The 15,630-nt window shown below is 52.2% G+C and overlaps 2 protein-coding genes across 2 annotated transcripts in view; one reads left to right on the forward strand and one right to left on the reverse strand.

Moving 5' to 3' along the window:
- Positions 1-15,630, forward strand: part of LOC137467950 (zinc finger protein 271-like) — a 130,242-nt gene that overhangs the window by 19,479 nt on the left and 95,133 nt on the right. The gene's annotated exons all lie outside the window — the stretch shown is intronic.
- On the reverse strand, positions 12,079-12,879 carry LOC137467954 (olfactory receptor 14C36-like; the record flags this gene model as incomplete). The annotated part of the gene is made up of 1 exon (XM_068179356.1): positions 12,079-12,879. A coding segment is annotated over one exon (801 nt), but the record flags the coding sequence as incomplete, so codon positions are not given.

Genomic DNA, 15,630 nt, shown 5'->3' on the forward strand with positions numbered 1-15,630 from the left:
TGGGGGTCTCTCTGGTGGTCCCTGGTGGTCGTGGACCCCAATGTTCCAGTGGGCCTGGCTGAGCTGGCAGGACACTGAGGCTGGTGAACTTCCAGTTCCCCTTCTGACACAATGGGCATTGTGTGGTTTCCATAGGCCTGGGGTTTTGGAGAACAAGCTCCAGGTGTCAGCTCACCTGGTGGGGACAATTTATCATCTGGTAACATGAGGTCACAGAGTGATCTATGACATCACATGAGTGATCTATAACAGAATGGTCCATGACATTAGGAGTGGGTTTTGTGAGGCTATCACAAAGCTTTGACATCAAAGGCCATCTCTGTGACATCTCAGAGCAGTCTGTGGAATCACAGAGGGGCTGTGTGACATCCCAGGAGGGCTGTGTGAGGTCACTGGGTTGGTCACTCCGCCCCAGCTCCCCCTCACAGTTTCTCCCAACAAGTCCAATGCTGTTCATGCCCAGCGGTGTCCCTGTCCCCTGGTATCCCCCCGGTCCACCTGGAGCCACAGCCTCCACCAAAGGATGTTCCACAGGATCCACACCAGAGCCTGACATGGGGAAAAGGGGCCAGGCCTGTGTGACCAGGACATCAAGGACGTGGATTATCCAGGTCCCTGTGGCCTGGGTTGGGTTCCCCAGGGTAGGAAAGATGTCTGGCAGCTGGAGCAGGATTAGGGAAGGGCCTGCAAGGTGGGGCTGGAGCCCTTGGGCTGTGAGCAGAGGCTGAGGGAGCTGGGCTTGTCCAGCACGAAGCAGGGAAGGCTGAGGGGCTCCTCATCCCAGCCTGGCAGTGCCAGCGAGGAGGGGATGGAGAACACAGAGCCAGGCTCTTCACCGGGGGCCTGGTGGGAGACAGAAGCCAATGGGTGGAAGGGGAAAGAGGGGAGATCAGCCAGGCCAGGAGGAGATGAAGTGAGTCAGGCTGGTTTCAGCATTTCCTCAACACCAAAAGAAGCCAGACCTCCCTTCTCCATCCACCACTGACAGCTTTGCAAATCAGGAATTGTTTGAGCTGTTTTGCCCTCACTCCAGGATGAGCATCCTGATACAGGAAATTAATTGTGTTTATTATCTATCACAGAACCAGGTTTGTCTAAAATCAATTTTAATATGGAAATCACTTGTGGATGGTGGACTCATCAGACACTGCTGGGCTGTTGCACATAGCTCAGGGAAGAGTGGGATTGTTATTAAATTGTGTCCTGTTCAACCATGGTCTGTTGGCCATGAAGAGAAACTTTCTGTGCCTCTGAGTCTCACCAGTTTCTGATCCCCAAAGGTCACAAACCTGATGAGTTGTGGTTCCCACTCCACTGGTGGCGCTTGGACCTCCCTCCATCCCCAGAGCAGAGCTCCCTTGTCCCAGAAAGTCCCTGGCAATGCAGGGATGAAGGAAACAGGACAGGCTGTGAGGATCAGGGGCAGGGCACGGCCAGGGATTTGGGGTGGTTGTGAGCCCAGGGCAGGACCCGGCCCTTGGCCTTGGTGAACCTCATCCAATTGTCCTGGGCCCATGGCTCCAGCCTGTCCAGATCCCTCTGCAGAGCTTCCTGCCCTCCAGCACAGCCACACTCCCACCCAGCTTGGGCTCACCTGGGAACTGACTGAGGGTGCCCTCGATGGCCTCATCCAGATCAGCAATCAAGAGATTTCACTGACCTGGCCCCAGTCCTGAGCTCTGGGGACACCCCTGGGTGTGACTCCATTCCTCAGCTGCTCTGAGTGCCAGGGGTTGGATGAGGGAAATGGTGGGGAGGGGGTAGGGACAAAGTGTTATTGATTGTCAGCCATGAAGGGTCTTGATTTTCTCATCTATTCAGACTGCATTAGGAGGTGCTGGGGGTCAATATCAATTGGACATTGCTGATATCAATCTATAAGCAGGAAAAGGAAACTGGACAAACTATTTCAATAAAGTCTATTCACTTTGAATACACTTCTGAAATCAGTATAATTAGCCACAGAAGAATTGAAAGCTGCCATAATTCCCAGCGGCATTTTTTGTTTGGGAGTTTTAAACAAATCACAGAATTCCTGAACTGAAGAGCTCAAGAGAGAAGAGACCTCTGGAGTAGTGAAATTCATCAATAATCTCCAAGTGGCTGATGATCCATCCCCATCAGAGCAGCAATGACCAGAAATGGGCACAACTCTGTGGCTGCCCCAGCTCTGGGATGGGCCCTGGCCCTGGAGCAGGAGCAGCTCTGGAGGGCCCCAAGGTCGGGCTCTTGTGCTGGCCTGGGCAGATGGGATGGCAGCAGGGGCTGCAGAGCTCTCAGCACCTCAGCCCGAGGGGAGCAGGGCACCCAGGGAGCCTCCTTTGGCCTTGGCCAAGCCCCTTCCCCCATGGCTGGGGCTGAGTCCTGGCTGAGCTGCAGCTGCTGCTGTGCCCTGGCCAGGGGCTGAGGCCGTGGGGCCAGTGGCCAGAGCAGCCTGGGCTGAGCAGAGCTGTGGGGCCAGAGCCGGCTGGGCTGTGCTGGGGAGAGGCCCTTGGTGCTGCACAGAGCTCAGGGCAGCTGGCAGAGCTTGCAGGGAGCTGGGCTGGGCTCAGAGAGCCTGGCACAGAAACCATCAGTGTCCATCCCAGCCTGGCTGAGCGTGCAGGGCAGGACTCAGCCCAGGCCTTGTGGGGCAGGGCCAGCGCCTGTGCAAGGCATGGAAAACAGGCAAGTGCCCGAGAGAAGAGGCTGCTCTGTGCCCTTGGGGGCATGGACACAGCAGGAACACTCAGGAGCCCAAAGAGCCTCCATGGCTGTGCTGGAGACCAAGGCTGGAGCAGGGAAATGCAGGACTGCTGCGCCATGGGGAGGGCATTGAATTCCAGCACACACCTCAGCTCTCTGATGGTCCCGGCACCATGCTGGGCCCTGTTTCAGGCTGGAGCAGAGCAGATGTTGATGGCACAGGAGCCCTGCGGGGCTGGCAGGGACCTGCAGCTTGCAAGGTGCTCTGCTCCCCCTCAGCTCCTCTCTGAGAGATCCAATCCCAGCTCGGCACCTCAGGGCACAAGTGGCACTGCCTGGTCGTGGGCACACAGCTGATGGTGAGACACGGGGTTAGGAATTAGAAGAGTATTGATTACAAATATATATTTACATGACATATGTATTGTTTAATATTTGCTGCATTTTACTGTGCTAACTGCCTGTCATGGGAAGACAGGGTGCACCTGCGAGAGCAATATGAAAGAATACAAGGATGTGTGATAAGGGAAGGACGATGTTCATCAAAACAGGACAAAGTTACAAGGCTACCAAGATAACAAGGCTCCTCAGAGCCCCAAACCTGATTAGACCAACCTCATGGTTTGGACTGTGACCACAGGATCCGTAAGCTTGCGCATGAAGATGGGGTGAGAAGGACAGCTTTGATAATGACCACTTACTTCATCCCCCTGCAACCTCCAAGACAACCACCAGAGACAAGTATGAAGGAGAAGGCACAAGGGACTGATAAGCTGATTAGCATATGAAGCAGGACAAGGTGGAGCCAGGAAATGAATATGCATAGTTGTATTGCAAAACCTAATGTATATGTAACATTTTAGAGGATAAAAAAGAATGCTGAGAGTGATTAGATGCTCATGCCTTTGCAGAAGTTGCCTGCATGTGCCCAGCTGAAAAAATACCTATGTTATAACTCACTTTGTCTTTGAGTTTTAGAGTCTTTCCACGCATTAATGTCTGCCTGGAAAGGGGCAAAAGTTTTAATATCTGGTATTTTCATAATATACAAGCAAATCTTTATTATCTGTGTCATTTGATGGCAAAGAAATGGCAAAGTATTCCCTGCAGGAACAGGAATTTCCTGGATCTACTAGATTCTTCTAGTGATGGCAGGAGAAGAAATACAGATTTTCCCCCCTCCCTTTGCCATCAACATTCAGTCTAATATTTCATTACCCTCTCCCTTCAGGTGTTTCCAGCTCTCCTGGTTAAATGGCCATGTCTAAGGACATCTCTTCATTTGGAGCAGCTGGATTTATGTCCTTCCTGTTGCTCCCAGATTTCCTCCTGCAGCTGTTCTCTGGTCATTCCAATTTGTCTCCCTTCAGTGGTTTCATGCTATGAACTTCAGGAGTTGCTCAATCTTTCATAAGTTTAAATAACTTCTTAGTCAGCACATTAGTTGTATTTTTATATTTTATATCACCTCTTATGTCTTTGTCAAAATCCTTCCTCTATGGCAATCCCTTGTGGACAGCAGACCTGTCAGATGTGGCTGGGATGTCACAAGGAGCTGAGGGAAGGGTTCTGATGTTTTATAAATTTTATCATGTTCACATTTTATGTTGGCCATGAAGAGAAACCTTCCTGTGCCTCTGAGTCTCACCAGTTCCTGACCCGCAAAGGACACAAACCTGATGAGTTGTGGTTCCTGCTCCAGTGGCTGCACTTGGACCTCCCTCCATCCCTAGAGCAGAGCTCCCTTGTCCCAGAAAGTCCCTGGCAATGCAGGGATGAAAGAAACAGGACAGGCTGTGGGGATCAGGGGCAGGGCAGAGCCAGAGAGAAGAATGACTTTTGCGTCTGATGGAGCTGTGCCTTCCCTTGGCTTTGTTGGCTGACAAGAAATGAACATCCCTCTGTGTCTCGGGCAGCTCCTTGTCCAAGGAAAGCAGGTGGGAGTTGGAGCCAAGGAGCTGAAACCTGCAGGTGCAGCCTGGGCTGGAGGGAGCTCAGATTTGCACAAGGCTGCTCTGAGTGCCAGGGCTTGGATGGGGGAGATGGTGGGGTGGGGTAGGGACAGAGTCTGATTGATTGTCAGCCATGAAGGGTCTTGATTTTCATATCTGTTCCAACTGCATAAGGAGGCACTTGGATTCAGTGTCAATTGGAGATTGCACATATCAATGAATTAACAGAAAAAAAACCCCAACAGGACCTAAAAAAATTTTTCTCACTGTCTTTTTAAAGATAGTGTATTCACTTTGAAGAGGCTTCTGTAATTGGGCTAATTAACCACAAAAGATTTGAATGCTTACATTATTCCCAGAGGCTTGGCTTGTTAAGATGTTCTGAACATTTATGAGCCCTGGGACACTGAATTCCTGAACTGAAGAGCTGAAGGCTGAAGAAGCCTCTGGAGCAGTAAAATTCAGCAGCAGCCTCCAAGTTGCTGAGGATGTCAGCAGCCCCCGCTGAGGCCATCCCTGCCCAGAGACTGTGGGGGAATGGGCAGACAAGGAGAGCGCCCCTGGGGCTGGGGCAGCAGAACTCAGAGGCACCAGCGGCTCCAGCTGGGAAATGGAGTGTGGAATGGGGCTGTAAAAGCCCTGCCTGGGCTGTGCCAAGCAGGACACACAAGACCCAAACAACTCTCTCAAGGAGACATTTAAGAGGAATTACAATTGTTTGTGTCCTCTGAGTTGGATGCACTGGAGAAATACCAAAATGAGTTTTTCTGGAGCTCCGAACAACAAAACAGCCTTTACTGGGAACTTTAGTAGATCAGAGAAACTTTGGCAGAAGGTTTAATATGACATTCAATTCACACAAAACACTTCTCAAAGCATTAACTTGGCCCATTCAACTTCACAAACTCTAAGCCTGTTCAATTTAAAGTTAATCAAAATTTGCAAGAAGACACAGAAATAGAGAAAAATAAGATTTAGAGAAGGGGAGGTCACACAGCCCCTGTGATGTCACACAGCTGTCCTGTGATGTCACAGCCTGCTCTTTGAGGTCCCAGTCTGCTCTGTGATGTCACAAAATCGTCCCTGAGATGTCACAGCCCAGCCTGTGATGTCACAGACACCCTGTGATGTCACAGCCAGCTCTATGATGTCACAGCCACCTTTGTGATGTTATGCAGCCTCGCTGTGATGTCACAGCCTGCTCTGTGATTTCTCAGTCAGCTCTGTGATGTCACAACCCACTCTGTATTGTCTAGGCCTTCTCTGTGACATCACACAGCTGCTCTGTGATGTCACAGAGCCCTTTTCTATGATGGCAGAGTCTTCTCTGTGGCCTCACAGCCCGTTCTGTGATGTCACACTGCCAGCCTGTAATGTCACAGCCGACTTTGTGACATCACAACCTCCTCGATGATGTCACAGCCTGCTCTGTGATGTCACAGCCTGCTCTGTGATGGCAGAACTCACTTAACATGTCACACAGCACCTCTGTGGGCTCACAGACCCACCCTGTGGTGTCACAACACCTTCAGTGATGGAACACAGCCACCCTATAATGTCACAGCACACTCTTTGACCTCACAGCTTGCTCTGCTCTGTGATGTCATACAGGCATCCTGTGATGTCACAGCCTGCTCTGTGATGTCACATAATAAACCAGGGATGTCACAGCCAACTATATGATGTCACAACCTGGTCTGTGATGTCACACAATCACACAATCACAGAATTGCTGGGTTGGAAGAGACCTTCAAGATCATCGAGTCCAACCCATGCCCCGACGCCACCTCAGCTAAACCATGGCACTGAGTGCCACATCCAGTCTTTTTTTAAACACATCCCATGATGGTGACTCCACCACCTCCCTGGACAGACAGTTCCAGGAATTTATCACCCTTTCCATAAAAAAACTTTTTTCCTAATATCCGACCTAAATACCCCTTGGTACAGCTTAAGACTGTGTCCTCTAGTTCTGTCAGTTGTTGTGAGGAGAAAGAGACCGACCCCCACCTGACTGCAACCACCTTTCAGGGAGTGTAGAGAGTGATAAGGTCACCTCTGAGTCTTCTCTAAGCGAAACAACCACAACTCCTTCAGTTGTTCCTCACAGGACTTGTGTTCCAAGACCCTCACCAGCCTTGTTGCCCTTCTCTGGACATGCTCCAGCCCATCCATGTCCTTCTCAAATTGGGGAGGCCAGAACTGGACAAAACACTCAAGGAACGGTGCCAGTGCAGGGGAGGAATGCCAGCTACACCAGTCACCAGTACCACATACAGGGGAAGAATGACCTCCCTGCTCCTGCTGGCCACACCATTCCTGATCCAGGCCAGGAGCCAGTGGCCTTCTTGGCCACCTGGGCACACTGCTGGCTCATGTCCAGCCTGCTGTCGACCAGTGCCCCCAGGTCCCTTTCTGCCTGGGCACTGTCCAGCCACACCGCCCCCAGCCTAGAGCTGTGCAGGGGGTTATTGTGGCCAAAATGCAGGACTGGGCACTTGGACTGATTAAATTTAAACTTACTGAACTCTACCAACTATCCGGCTGTTCCATGTGTTCCTGCAGAGCCCTCCTGCCTTCCAAAAGATGGACACACGCTCCCAGCTCAGTGTCATCTGCAGATTTACTAATGAAACCCTCAATCCCCTCATCCATGTGGTCAATAAAAATATTGAACAGAGCTGGCCCAGCACAGAGCCCTGAGGGACAGCACTGGTGACTGTCCCCAGCTGGATGCAGCACCGCTCACCACCACTCTCTGGGCCGGCCATCCAGCCAGTTCTGAACCCAGCACAGAGTGCTCCTGTCCCAGCCGTGGGCTGCAGCTTTTCCAGGAGTGTGCTGTGGGAGACAGTGCCAAAGGCCTTGCTGGAGTCCAAATAGACACATCCACAGCCTTTCCTGCATCCACCAGGAGGGTCACCTGGTCATAGAAGGAGACCAGGCTGGTCAAACACGACCTAGCCCTGCTAAACCCCTGCTGGCTGGGTCTGACACCCTGGCCATCCTGGAAGTGCTGTGTGATGGCACTCAGTGTGAACTGATCCATGACCTTACCGGGTACTGAGCTCAGGCTGACTGGCCTGTGATTACCAGGATCCTCCTTCCCACCCTTGCTGTGAACGGGTGTCACATTGGGCAGCTTCCAGTCATCTGGGACCTCACCAGTGAGCCAGGGCTGCTGGTAAATGATGGAGAGCAGCTTGACAAGCTCATCTGCCAGCTCCCTCATCACCCTGGGGTGGATCCCATCTGGTCCCATGGATTTATGAACATCCAAGCAGCTCAGCATGTCTCCGACTGCCTCCTCCTGGATAACAGTGGTCCACTCTGCTCCCTGACACCATCTACCAGCCCAGGAGGACAGTTGTCCTGAAGGCAAATTGTCTTCTCATTAAAAACTGGGACAAAGAAGGCATTAAGCACCTCTGCCTTCTCCTCATCTGAAGTTATTAAATTCCCTTCCACATCTAATAAAGAACAATGGTTGGTCTTACCCTTTCCTTTTATGATTGATATATTTGTAAAAACATTTTTATTAGCCTTAACTGAAGCTGTCATTTTAAGTTCAAACTGAGCTTTGGTCTCCCTAATTTCTTCCCTTCATGCCCTAGCAAGCCCCTTAAATACTTCCTGAGAGACCTGACCCTCCTTCCAAAGATGATACATCCTCTTTTTATTCCTAAGTTCCTTCAAAACCTCCTTGCCCATCCAGACTGGAGGTTTGTCTCGTCGACTCGTCTTTCAGCACACAGGGAAAGTCTGTTCCTGTGCCCTCAAGAACTCTGTTTAGAAGCTTCCCACCTTTCCTGAACTCCTTTGTTTTTAAGGGCTGCTTCCCAAGGAACTCTCTCAATAAGTCTCCTAAGTAGGCCAAAGTCTGCCCTCCGAAGTCAAATGTAAAAGTCTTATTAGTGTTCCTCCTGACTTCCCAAAATATTGAGAATTCTATAATTTCATGATCACTGTGCCCCAAGTGACCTCCAACCACCACATCTCCCACCAGCCCATCTCTATTTACAAACAACAGATCTAACATAGTCCCTTTCCTGGTGGGCTCACTCACCAGCTACGACAAAAAATTGTCCTCCACAAACTCTAAAAATTTCCTGGACTGCCTCTTTTCAGCTGTATTGAGTTCCCAGCAGATGTCCAGCAGGTTGAAGTTGCCTAAAGAACAAGGGCTGATGATCCAGAAACATTCTCTAGCTGCTTATAGAATGAGTTGTCCACCTCTTCTTCCTGGTTGGGTGGATGATAGCAGACTCCTAGTAGGATGTCAGCCTTGTTGGCCTTCCCCCTAAGTCTTACCCGTAGAAATTCAGCTCCATCTTCCTAAGTTTCAATACTTATGGTGTCAAAAGCCTCCCTACCATAAAGGGCCACCCCTCCACCTCTTCTCCCTGTCCTGTCTCTCCTGAAGAGCTTGCAGCCGTCCAGTGCAGCGCTCCAGCCATGTGAGTCGTCCCACCCTGTTTCTGTGATGGCAATTACATCACAGCTCTGCTGCTGCACCATGGCCTCCAGCTCTTCTGGTTTGTTACCCATGCTGTGTGCATTGGTGTACATGCACCTCAGCTGGGCTGCTGATTTCACCCCTAACTCAGGCTTACCACCCACGTGCCTGCTTCCAGACAACCCAGTTGCATCCCCTTCCCTTCTGTAAAAGTTGCCCCATGATTAAAGAATACCAAATTTTACCAATGACACCAACCCTCGAGCCACTCGTTTATAATGTGAGCTCTCCCATTGCATTCACCATTTTTCTCAGACTCCAGAGGGACTGAGGAAAAGACTTTCTGTGCCCCTGACCCAATGCACTAAAGTCCCTTTTAATTGCCCTGACACTCCTCTTCTCAATCTCATCACTGCCAGCCTGGGGTACCATCAGTGGGCAATAATCAGAGGGCTGAATCAGCCCAGGCAGTGTGTCAGTGATATCCCGTACTCGGGCCCCAGGGAGGCAGCAGACCTCTCTGTGGGGTGGCTCTGGTCGACATATGGGGCCCTCTGTTCCCCTCAGAAGGGACTCACCCGCCACGATTACCCTTCTTTCCTTTTTGATGTTAGAGGTGATGATCTGTCTCACAGATGAATCATAATTGGGAGGCTCACTGGGCAGATAATTTTCTTCTAAACCATCTGGCTGACTCTCCAGATCCAGGGGATCATACCGAATCTGAAGTGGCACCTGGCTTGGGAGAGGGGGTTGGGAGGGATTTTATTATTACCTCCTCGAGTAGGCACCCACTCCCACTCCCCTTCATTGGCCAGGTGTCCTTCTATAGCCTGACAGTGGGAGGTGTGGGAGACAGCAGGAACCAAGGAGAGCATTGCTGCCCTGCCAGACCTCATGGAACCAAGGATCCATTGTGACACTGCAGGGCCCTGGGGCACCACGGTGCCATTGTGACACTGCAGGGCCCAAGGATCCAAGGAACCTGGTGCCACCAGAGGGACATTGTGACACTGGGAGGCCTCATGGAATCATGGAGACCATTGGGATACTCTGGGGCCTTATGGAACCGTGGTGACACCAAGTTGTCTGGGGGTGTTGATCTGCTGGAAGGCAGGAGGGCTCTGCAGAGGGACCTGGACAGGCTGGATCCAGGAACCAAATCCAACAAGGTGAGGTTTTACATGTCCAAGTGCCGGGTCCTGCCCCTTGGCCACAACAACCCCTGTAGCACTACAGGCTGGGGACAGAGTGGCTGGACAGTGCCCAGGCAGAAAGGGACCTGCAGGGACTGATGGACAGCAGGCTGGACATGAGCCAGCCGTGTGCCCAGGTGGCCAAGAAGGCCAATGGCTCCTGGCCTGGATCAGGAATGGTGTGGCCAGCAGGACCAGGGCAGTGATTCTTCCCCTGTGCTCAGCATTAGTTGGGCAGCATCTCGAGTGCTGTGTCCTGTTCTGGGTACCCCAATTTAGGAAGGACATGGAGGGGCTGGAGCGTGTCCAGAGAAGAGCAACAAGGCTGGTGAGGGGTCTGAAACACAAGTCCTGTGAGGAGCGGCTGAGGGAGCTGGGGTTGTTGATCCTGGAGAAGAGGAGGCTCAGGGGACACAAGGCGGTGTCAGGGCACAGGTTGGACTGGATGATCTCCAAGGTCTTTTCCAGCCTTGCTGATTCTGTGATTCTCTGAAACCACCCTTGGAGCAGTTGCAGGAGGAGCCCTGGGCCTCCTCCTCAGAAGCTCCAGCAGCCCAGGTCCCTCGGCTCCTCCTCACAGCCCCAAAGCCCATCCTGTCAGTCCTGCAGAGCCTCTGCAGCCCCTCCTCACTGCCCAGAACAGGCAGCCCCACAGCCAGACACAGCAGCCCAGATGTGCCCCCCTGGCCTGGGCTGCCTCTGGCAAGGGAGCAGCACGAGGCACTGCAGGAGCCTGCAGACAATTCCTGCAGCACTTGTGGGATGATCCTGCTCCCAGAGGGATGTTCCCAAACTTTGTGGCTGACTGCAGAGGCCAGGACAAAGCTGAGTGGTTTCCCTGGCGTTCCCCAGCCCTTCCTGGCCCCAGGGGCTGATGGCATTTGTGCTCCCTCAGGTTCATGTCCCCACAGCAGCAGCATGGGGGTGCTCCCGCCTGCTGTGTGCAATGCAAACAGGGGCTCCTGAGCCAGTGCTGCCGTGGCTGTGCCTGCAAGGATGCGGCACCTGTGTGAGCTGGGGGAGAGGCCAGGGCTGCAGAGGGGGGATGTTGTTGGCAGCTCCATCAGGACGCTCTGGGACGCTGCCCTGGGCTGTCCAGCGCACTGGGGAGGGATCAGCCCCAGCTCTGCTGCTCCTTCCCGTCTCCCCCAGGGCCCTTGCAGAGCACCAGCCATGCTGTTTGCCCCCAGCCTGCCCACGGCCAGCCTGGGGCTGCTCACGGGGGTTTTCTGTGCTGAGCATTGGCCTGGCCGTGTTCTTGAGAGAGCCTGGGCAAGGAGCCTGGAGCCCCCAGGCCCTGGCCTGAGGCGTCAGCGCTGCCCCAGCAGTGCCCATGGGCTGTCCCTGCTGCAGCCCCGGCACTGCCACCCCCAGGACTGTGCCCGGCCCCGAGAGCACTCAGGCCCTGCAGCAACACCAGGGCCACCAGGGCAGCGGGGCAGGGCCACGGGAGCAGCACTGGCAACACCAAGTGCTGCTGCTGCTGGGCACAGCTGCTGTGCCAGCACTGATCTGCCCCAGCTCTGCACACAGACATTGCTGCTGCAGCTCCAGAGAAGGCAACAAAAGGGCATCTCTGCCGAAAACTCTGCTGGGACATCCTTGAGTTCCTTTAAAGCCACCGAGAACGCAGCCCCTCATTGACACAGTCTGTAGCCACAGGGAAGGTGGAGAGAAACAAAATGAGGAATGGCACAAACAATGACATTTCCTTGTGGACAATATTTAAAAAAATAAAACAAAGTAAAAAATCCCACAACCAAACAACAAGAACTATAAAAGATGACTTTTATTTCAAGTGATTTGCAGAAATCGGCCAGTTCTTTAATGTTCCTGAAAAACGTCCAGTCATCAGTGTCCACACTGCAGCCTTGAGCTCCTGGTTCCTCAGGCTGTAGATGAGGGGGTTCAGGGCTGGAGGCACCACCGAGTACAGAACTGACAGGGCCAGATCCAGGGATGGGAAGGAGATAGAAGAGGGCTTCAAGTGAGCAAGTATGCCAGTGCTGAGGAACAGAGAGACCACGGCCAGGTGAGGGAGGCAGGTGGAAAAGGCTTTGTGCCGTCCATGCTCAGAGGGGATCCTCAGCACAGCCCTGAAGATCTGCACATAGGAGAAAACAATGAACACAAAACAACCAAATGCTAAGGATGTAGTGACAACAGAAACTCCAAGTTTCCTGAGGTAGGATTTGGAGCAGGAGAGCTTGAGGATCTGTGGGATTTCACAGAAGAACTGGCCCAGGGCATTGCCATGGCACAGGGGCAGGGAAAATGTATTGGCCGTGTGCAGCAGTGAATAGAGAAAGGCACTGGCCCAGGCAGCTGCTGCCATGTGGGCACAAGCTCTGCTGCCCAGGAGGGTCCCGTAGTGCAGGGGTTTGCAGATGGACACGTAGTGGTCGTAGCACATGATGGTCAGGAGGGAAAGCTCTGTTCCAAGGAAGAAGAAAAGCAGAAAAACCTGTGCAGCACATCCTGTGTAGGAGATGGTGCTGGTGTTCCAGAGGGAATTGTGCATGGCTTTGGGCACAGTGGTGCAGATGGAGCCCAGGTCGCTGAGGGCCAGGTTGAGCAGGAAGAAGAACATGGGCGTGTGCAGGTGGTGGCTGCAGGCTACGGCGCTGATGATGAGGCCGTTGCCCAGGAGGGCAGCCAGGGAGATGCCCAGGAAGAGGCAGAAGTGCAGGAGCTGCAGCTGCCGCGTGTCTGCCAGTGCCAGCAGGAGGAAGTGGCTGATGGAGCTGCTGTTGGACATTGGCTGTGGCTGCACGTGGGGACCTGTTCATGGAGAAAGGACAGTGACAAGTCAGGAGAGGCTGGCAGTAGCTTGTTTAGGAATTGTTTTCCTACCCACACATAATTCCTGGCTCTCTGAGGTCAGAAATCCCCAGCATTCCTGCTGCACTCAGAGTTTGCCACTGAGGAATGTGAGAGGCAAAGGATTCCCTGTGGCTGAGGGCAGGTGAGGGGCTGGATGGGCTTGTTCCCAACTGCCCTGACTTTGTACCTTTGGCTGCAATCAGAGCACAGTCACATTCCTGGGTCACCCTGGGATAAACCAGACCCTGCCCAGAGCAGAGGGATCCCTGGATGTCTCACCCTCTCCAAAGGTCTCTGCGCAAGCTCTCAGCACCCCCTTGTGCCAAGGACACTCACGGCTCCCTTGGCCGACCCAGCAGCATTTCCTCAGCTGTGGCATCTCTGCACTTCCCCGTGGGACATTCAGGGAACTCCCAGAGCCTCTGGCACAGCTCTGCACCCAGGAGGGCAGCTCAGAGCTGGGAAGGGCACAGCAAGGAGATCCCCGGCTGTGCCCATGATGGGATCTCAGGGAGGGGCTCAGCTCATTCCCCTTTCCCATGGACTGCTTTGCCCACAGCCCCACAGGTCCCAGGGAAGCTTGGACACCCCATTCCCATGGACAGCCCTGCCTGGCAGGAATGCCAAGGGCAGTGCCTGACTCAGCTGCTGCAAATGCCAGAGCCTCCCTGAGAGCACCAGATAACACTGACAATATCAGGGGAGTGCAGAAACAGGAGAAGATGTTGTGGTGCTGTGCCTGAGAGGGCAGGGCAGAGACAGCCGGGCACTCAGGACAATGTTCCCGTGCCCAGCTGTGCCCGGCACCTCCCACACACCAACAGTGCCCTCCTGCCCCAGCACTGCTCTGTTCAGCCCCCTCTGCTTCCCTGAGCATCTCCCTGGGCCTGGACATTCCCTCCTGAGAGGTGCCTTGTCCCTGCCAGCGCTCACAGAGCCCATCCCACCCTGTGTGCCCTCGGCCCGGCCCTACAGAAACCTGCCTGTGTGCAGGGCCCTGGCTGGGGCAGGGTCTGTGTGCAGCTGGGCGAGGACAGCTCAGGAGAGCCCTGCTGGGCCCTGCAAAGGTGATGCTGCTGCTGTCCAGGGCTGAGGAGTGGCTGAAGGCCCTTTGGGAGGCTGCCAGCAGAGAGACTGACCACTCAAAGTCACAGTTCTGGAGTCTCTGTAAATGTTCAAACCTTCCTTTGATGATACTTTGGGTCCCTTTCAACTCAGAATGTTCTGTCATTCTGGGATTACAATTCCTGTTCTGCTTCTTTCATCCCCCTGTTGTTTATAGTCAAAAGAGAAAAAACATCCTTGTAATAGTGTTAGACCAGTAAAGTAAAAACCAGACCTTTATTGGAAGCTTCCAGGTGTCCCAGTGGGGATGGGGCAAACCTGGCCCCTGATTTCAACAATTTATTAAGGTTAATTAATTAGGCTATTTAACAGGAACATCCAAGAGGAGATTCATTTGCCCCAGTTACACACCCCTGGCTCAACCCATTGGAGTAGGTCCAAGGGCTTCTTTGCCTTCACTTTTTGTTGTGACTGCTCACATTCTGGTCAAAAACCAAAATGTTCTTCTTGTAGGTCCTCTTCCTGATAATAAGACTATACAGTGTTTCAGGAATGTATTTAGACAGTCAGCTTATTGTTCTAAAATCTAAGAGAAAGGTTAGGAAATGTACTAGAGTTAATTTGTATTATAATTATATTAATTTTATAATAGTAGTTAAATAGAGTTAATTAAGAGTTAGGAAAGGGTGTGGTAGCACATTTCTCCCACTCTCAGGATTTTTCATAGAGGTGCACAGAGAGAAAGAGAAAACAATTTCTATTTCTACTCCTTGTTTTTCGTATGTAGAATGTGTTTAGAGAATTGTTTACCTGGGGTGATTGCTTGATTAGATTCTAGTGAGGATTCCATGAGCCTGATGGCCAATCCAATCCACCTGTGTCTAGACTCTCAAGAACAGGATCACAGGTTATTACTAGTTAGATATAGTAGTTAAAGAAAGTAAGTATGTAGTCTTAGTATCTTCTTTTATATAGTATATTAATGTATTATAGCACAGTTATAATAAAGAAATCATTCAGCTTTCTAAACTGATGTTAGACATCATCATTTCTTCCCATTAAGTTTACCTACATTTACAATATAAGGGTTATATTTTTATAAGTATATAATAGTAATTTACAGAGATAGGAATATATGAAAAATGTATAAAAGCAAAAATCATTTTGTCATCACCCCAGCTTTCCCACCCAAGCAGGAAATTGAAAACACTCTCAGGAAAGCTCCTGATCTTTACAGCAATCCCAGGTTTACCTTCTTTGGGAAGTGTCCTCTGGAGCTGTGCCCAGGCTGCTCTGGAACAGGGAGCAGCCCTGCCCCAGCCAGCAGCTCTCAGCAGCAGCACCTGCCCTGCTCCGGGTGGCTCCTTCCCCCCACAGCTTCTCTCCAGCGCTGGGAGCAGCTCCCCGGGCTGGCTGAGAGCTGTCCCTGGCAGGCAGCAGAGTCTCTGGCCCA

This window comes from Anomalospiza imberbis, unplaced genomic scaffold (genome assembly GCF_031753505.1).
Source record: "Anomalospiza imberbis isolate Cuckoo-Finch-1a 21T00152 unplaced genomic scaffold, ASM3175350v1 scaffold_90, whole genome shotgun sequence".
In the NCBI taxonomy this organism is placed as follows: Eukaryota; Metazoa; Chordata; class Aves; order Passeriformes; family Viduidae; genus Anomalospiza; species Anomalospiza imberbis.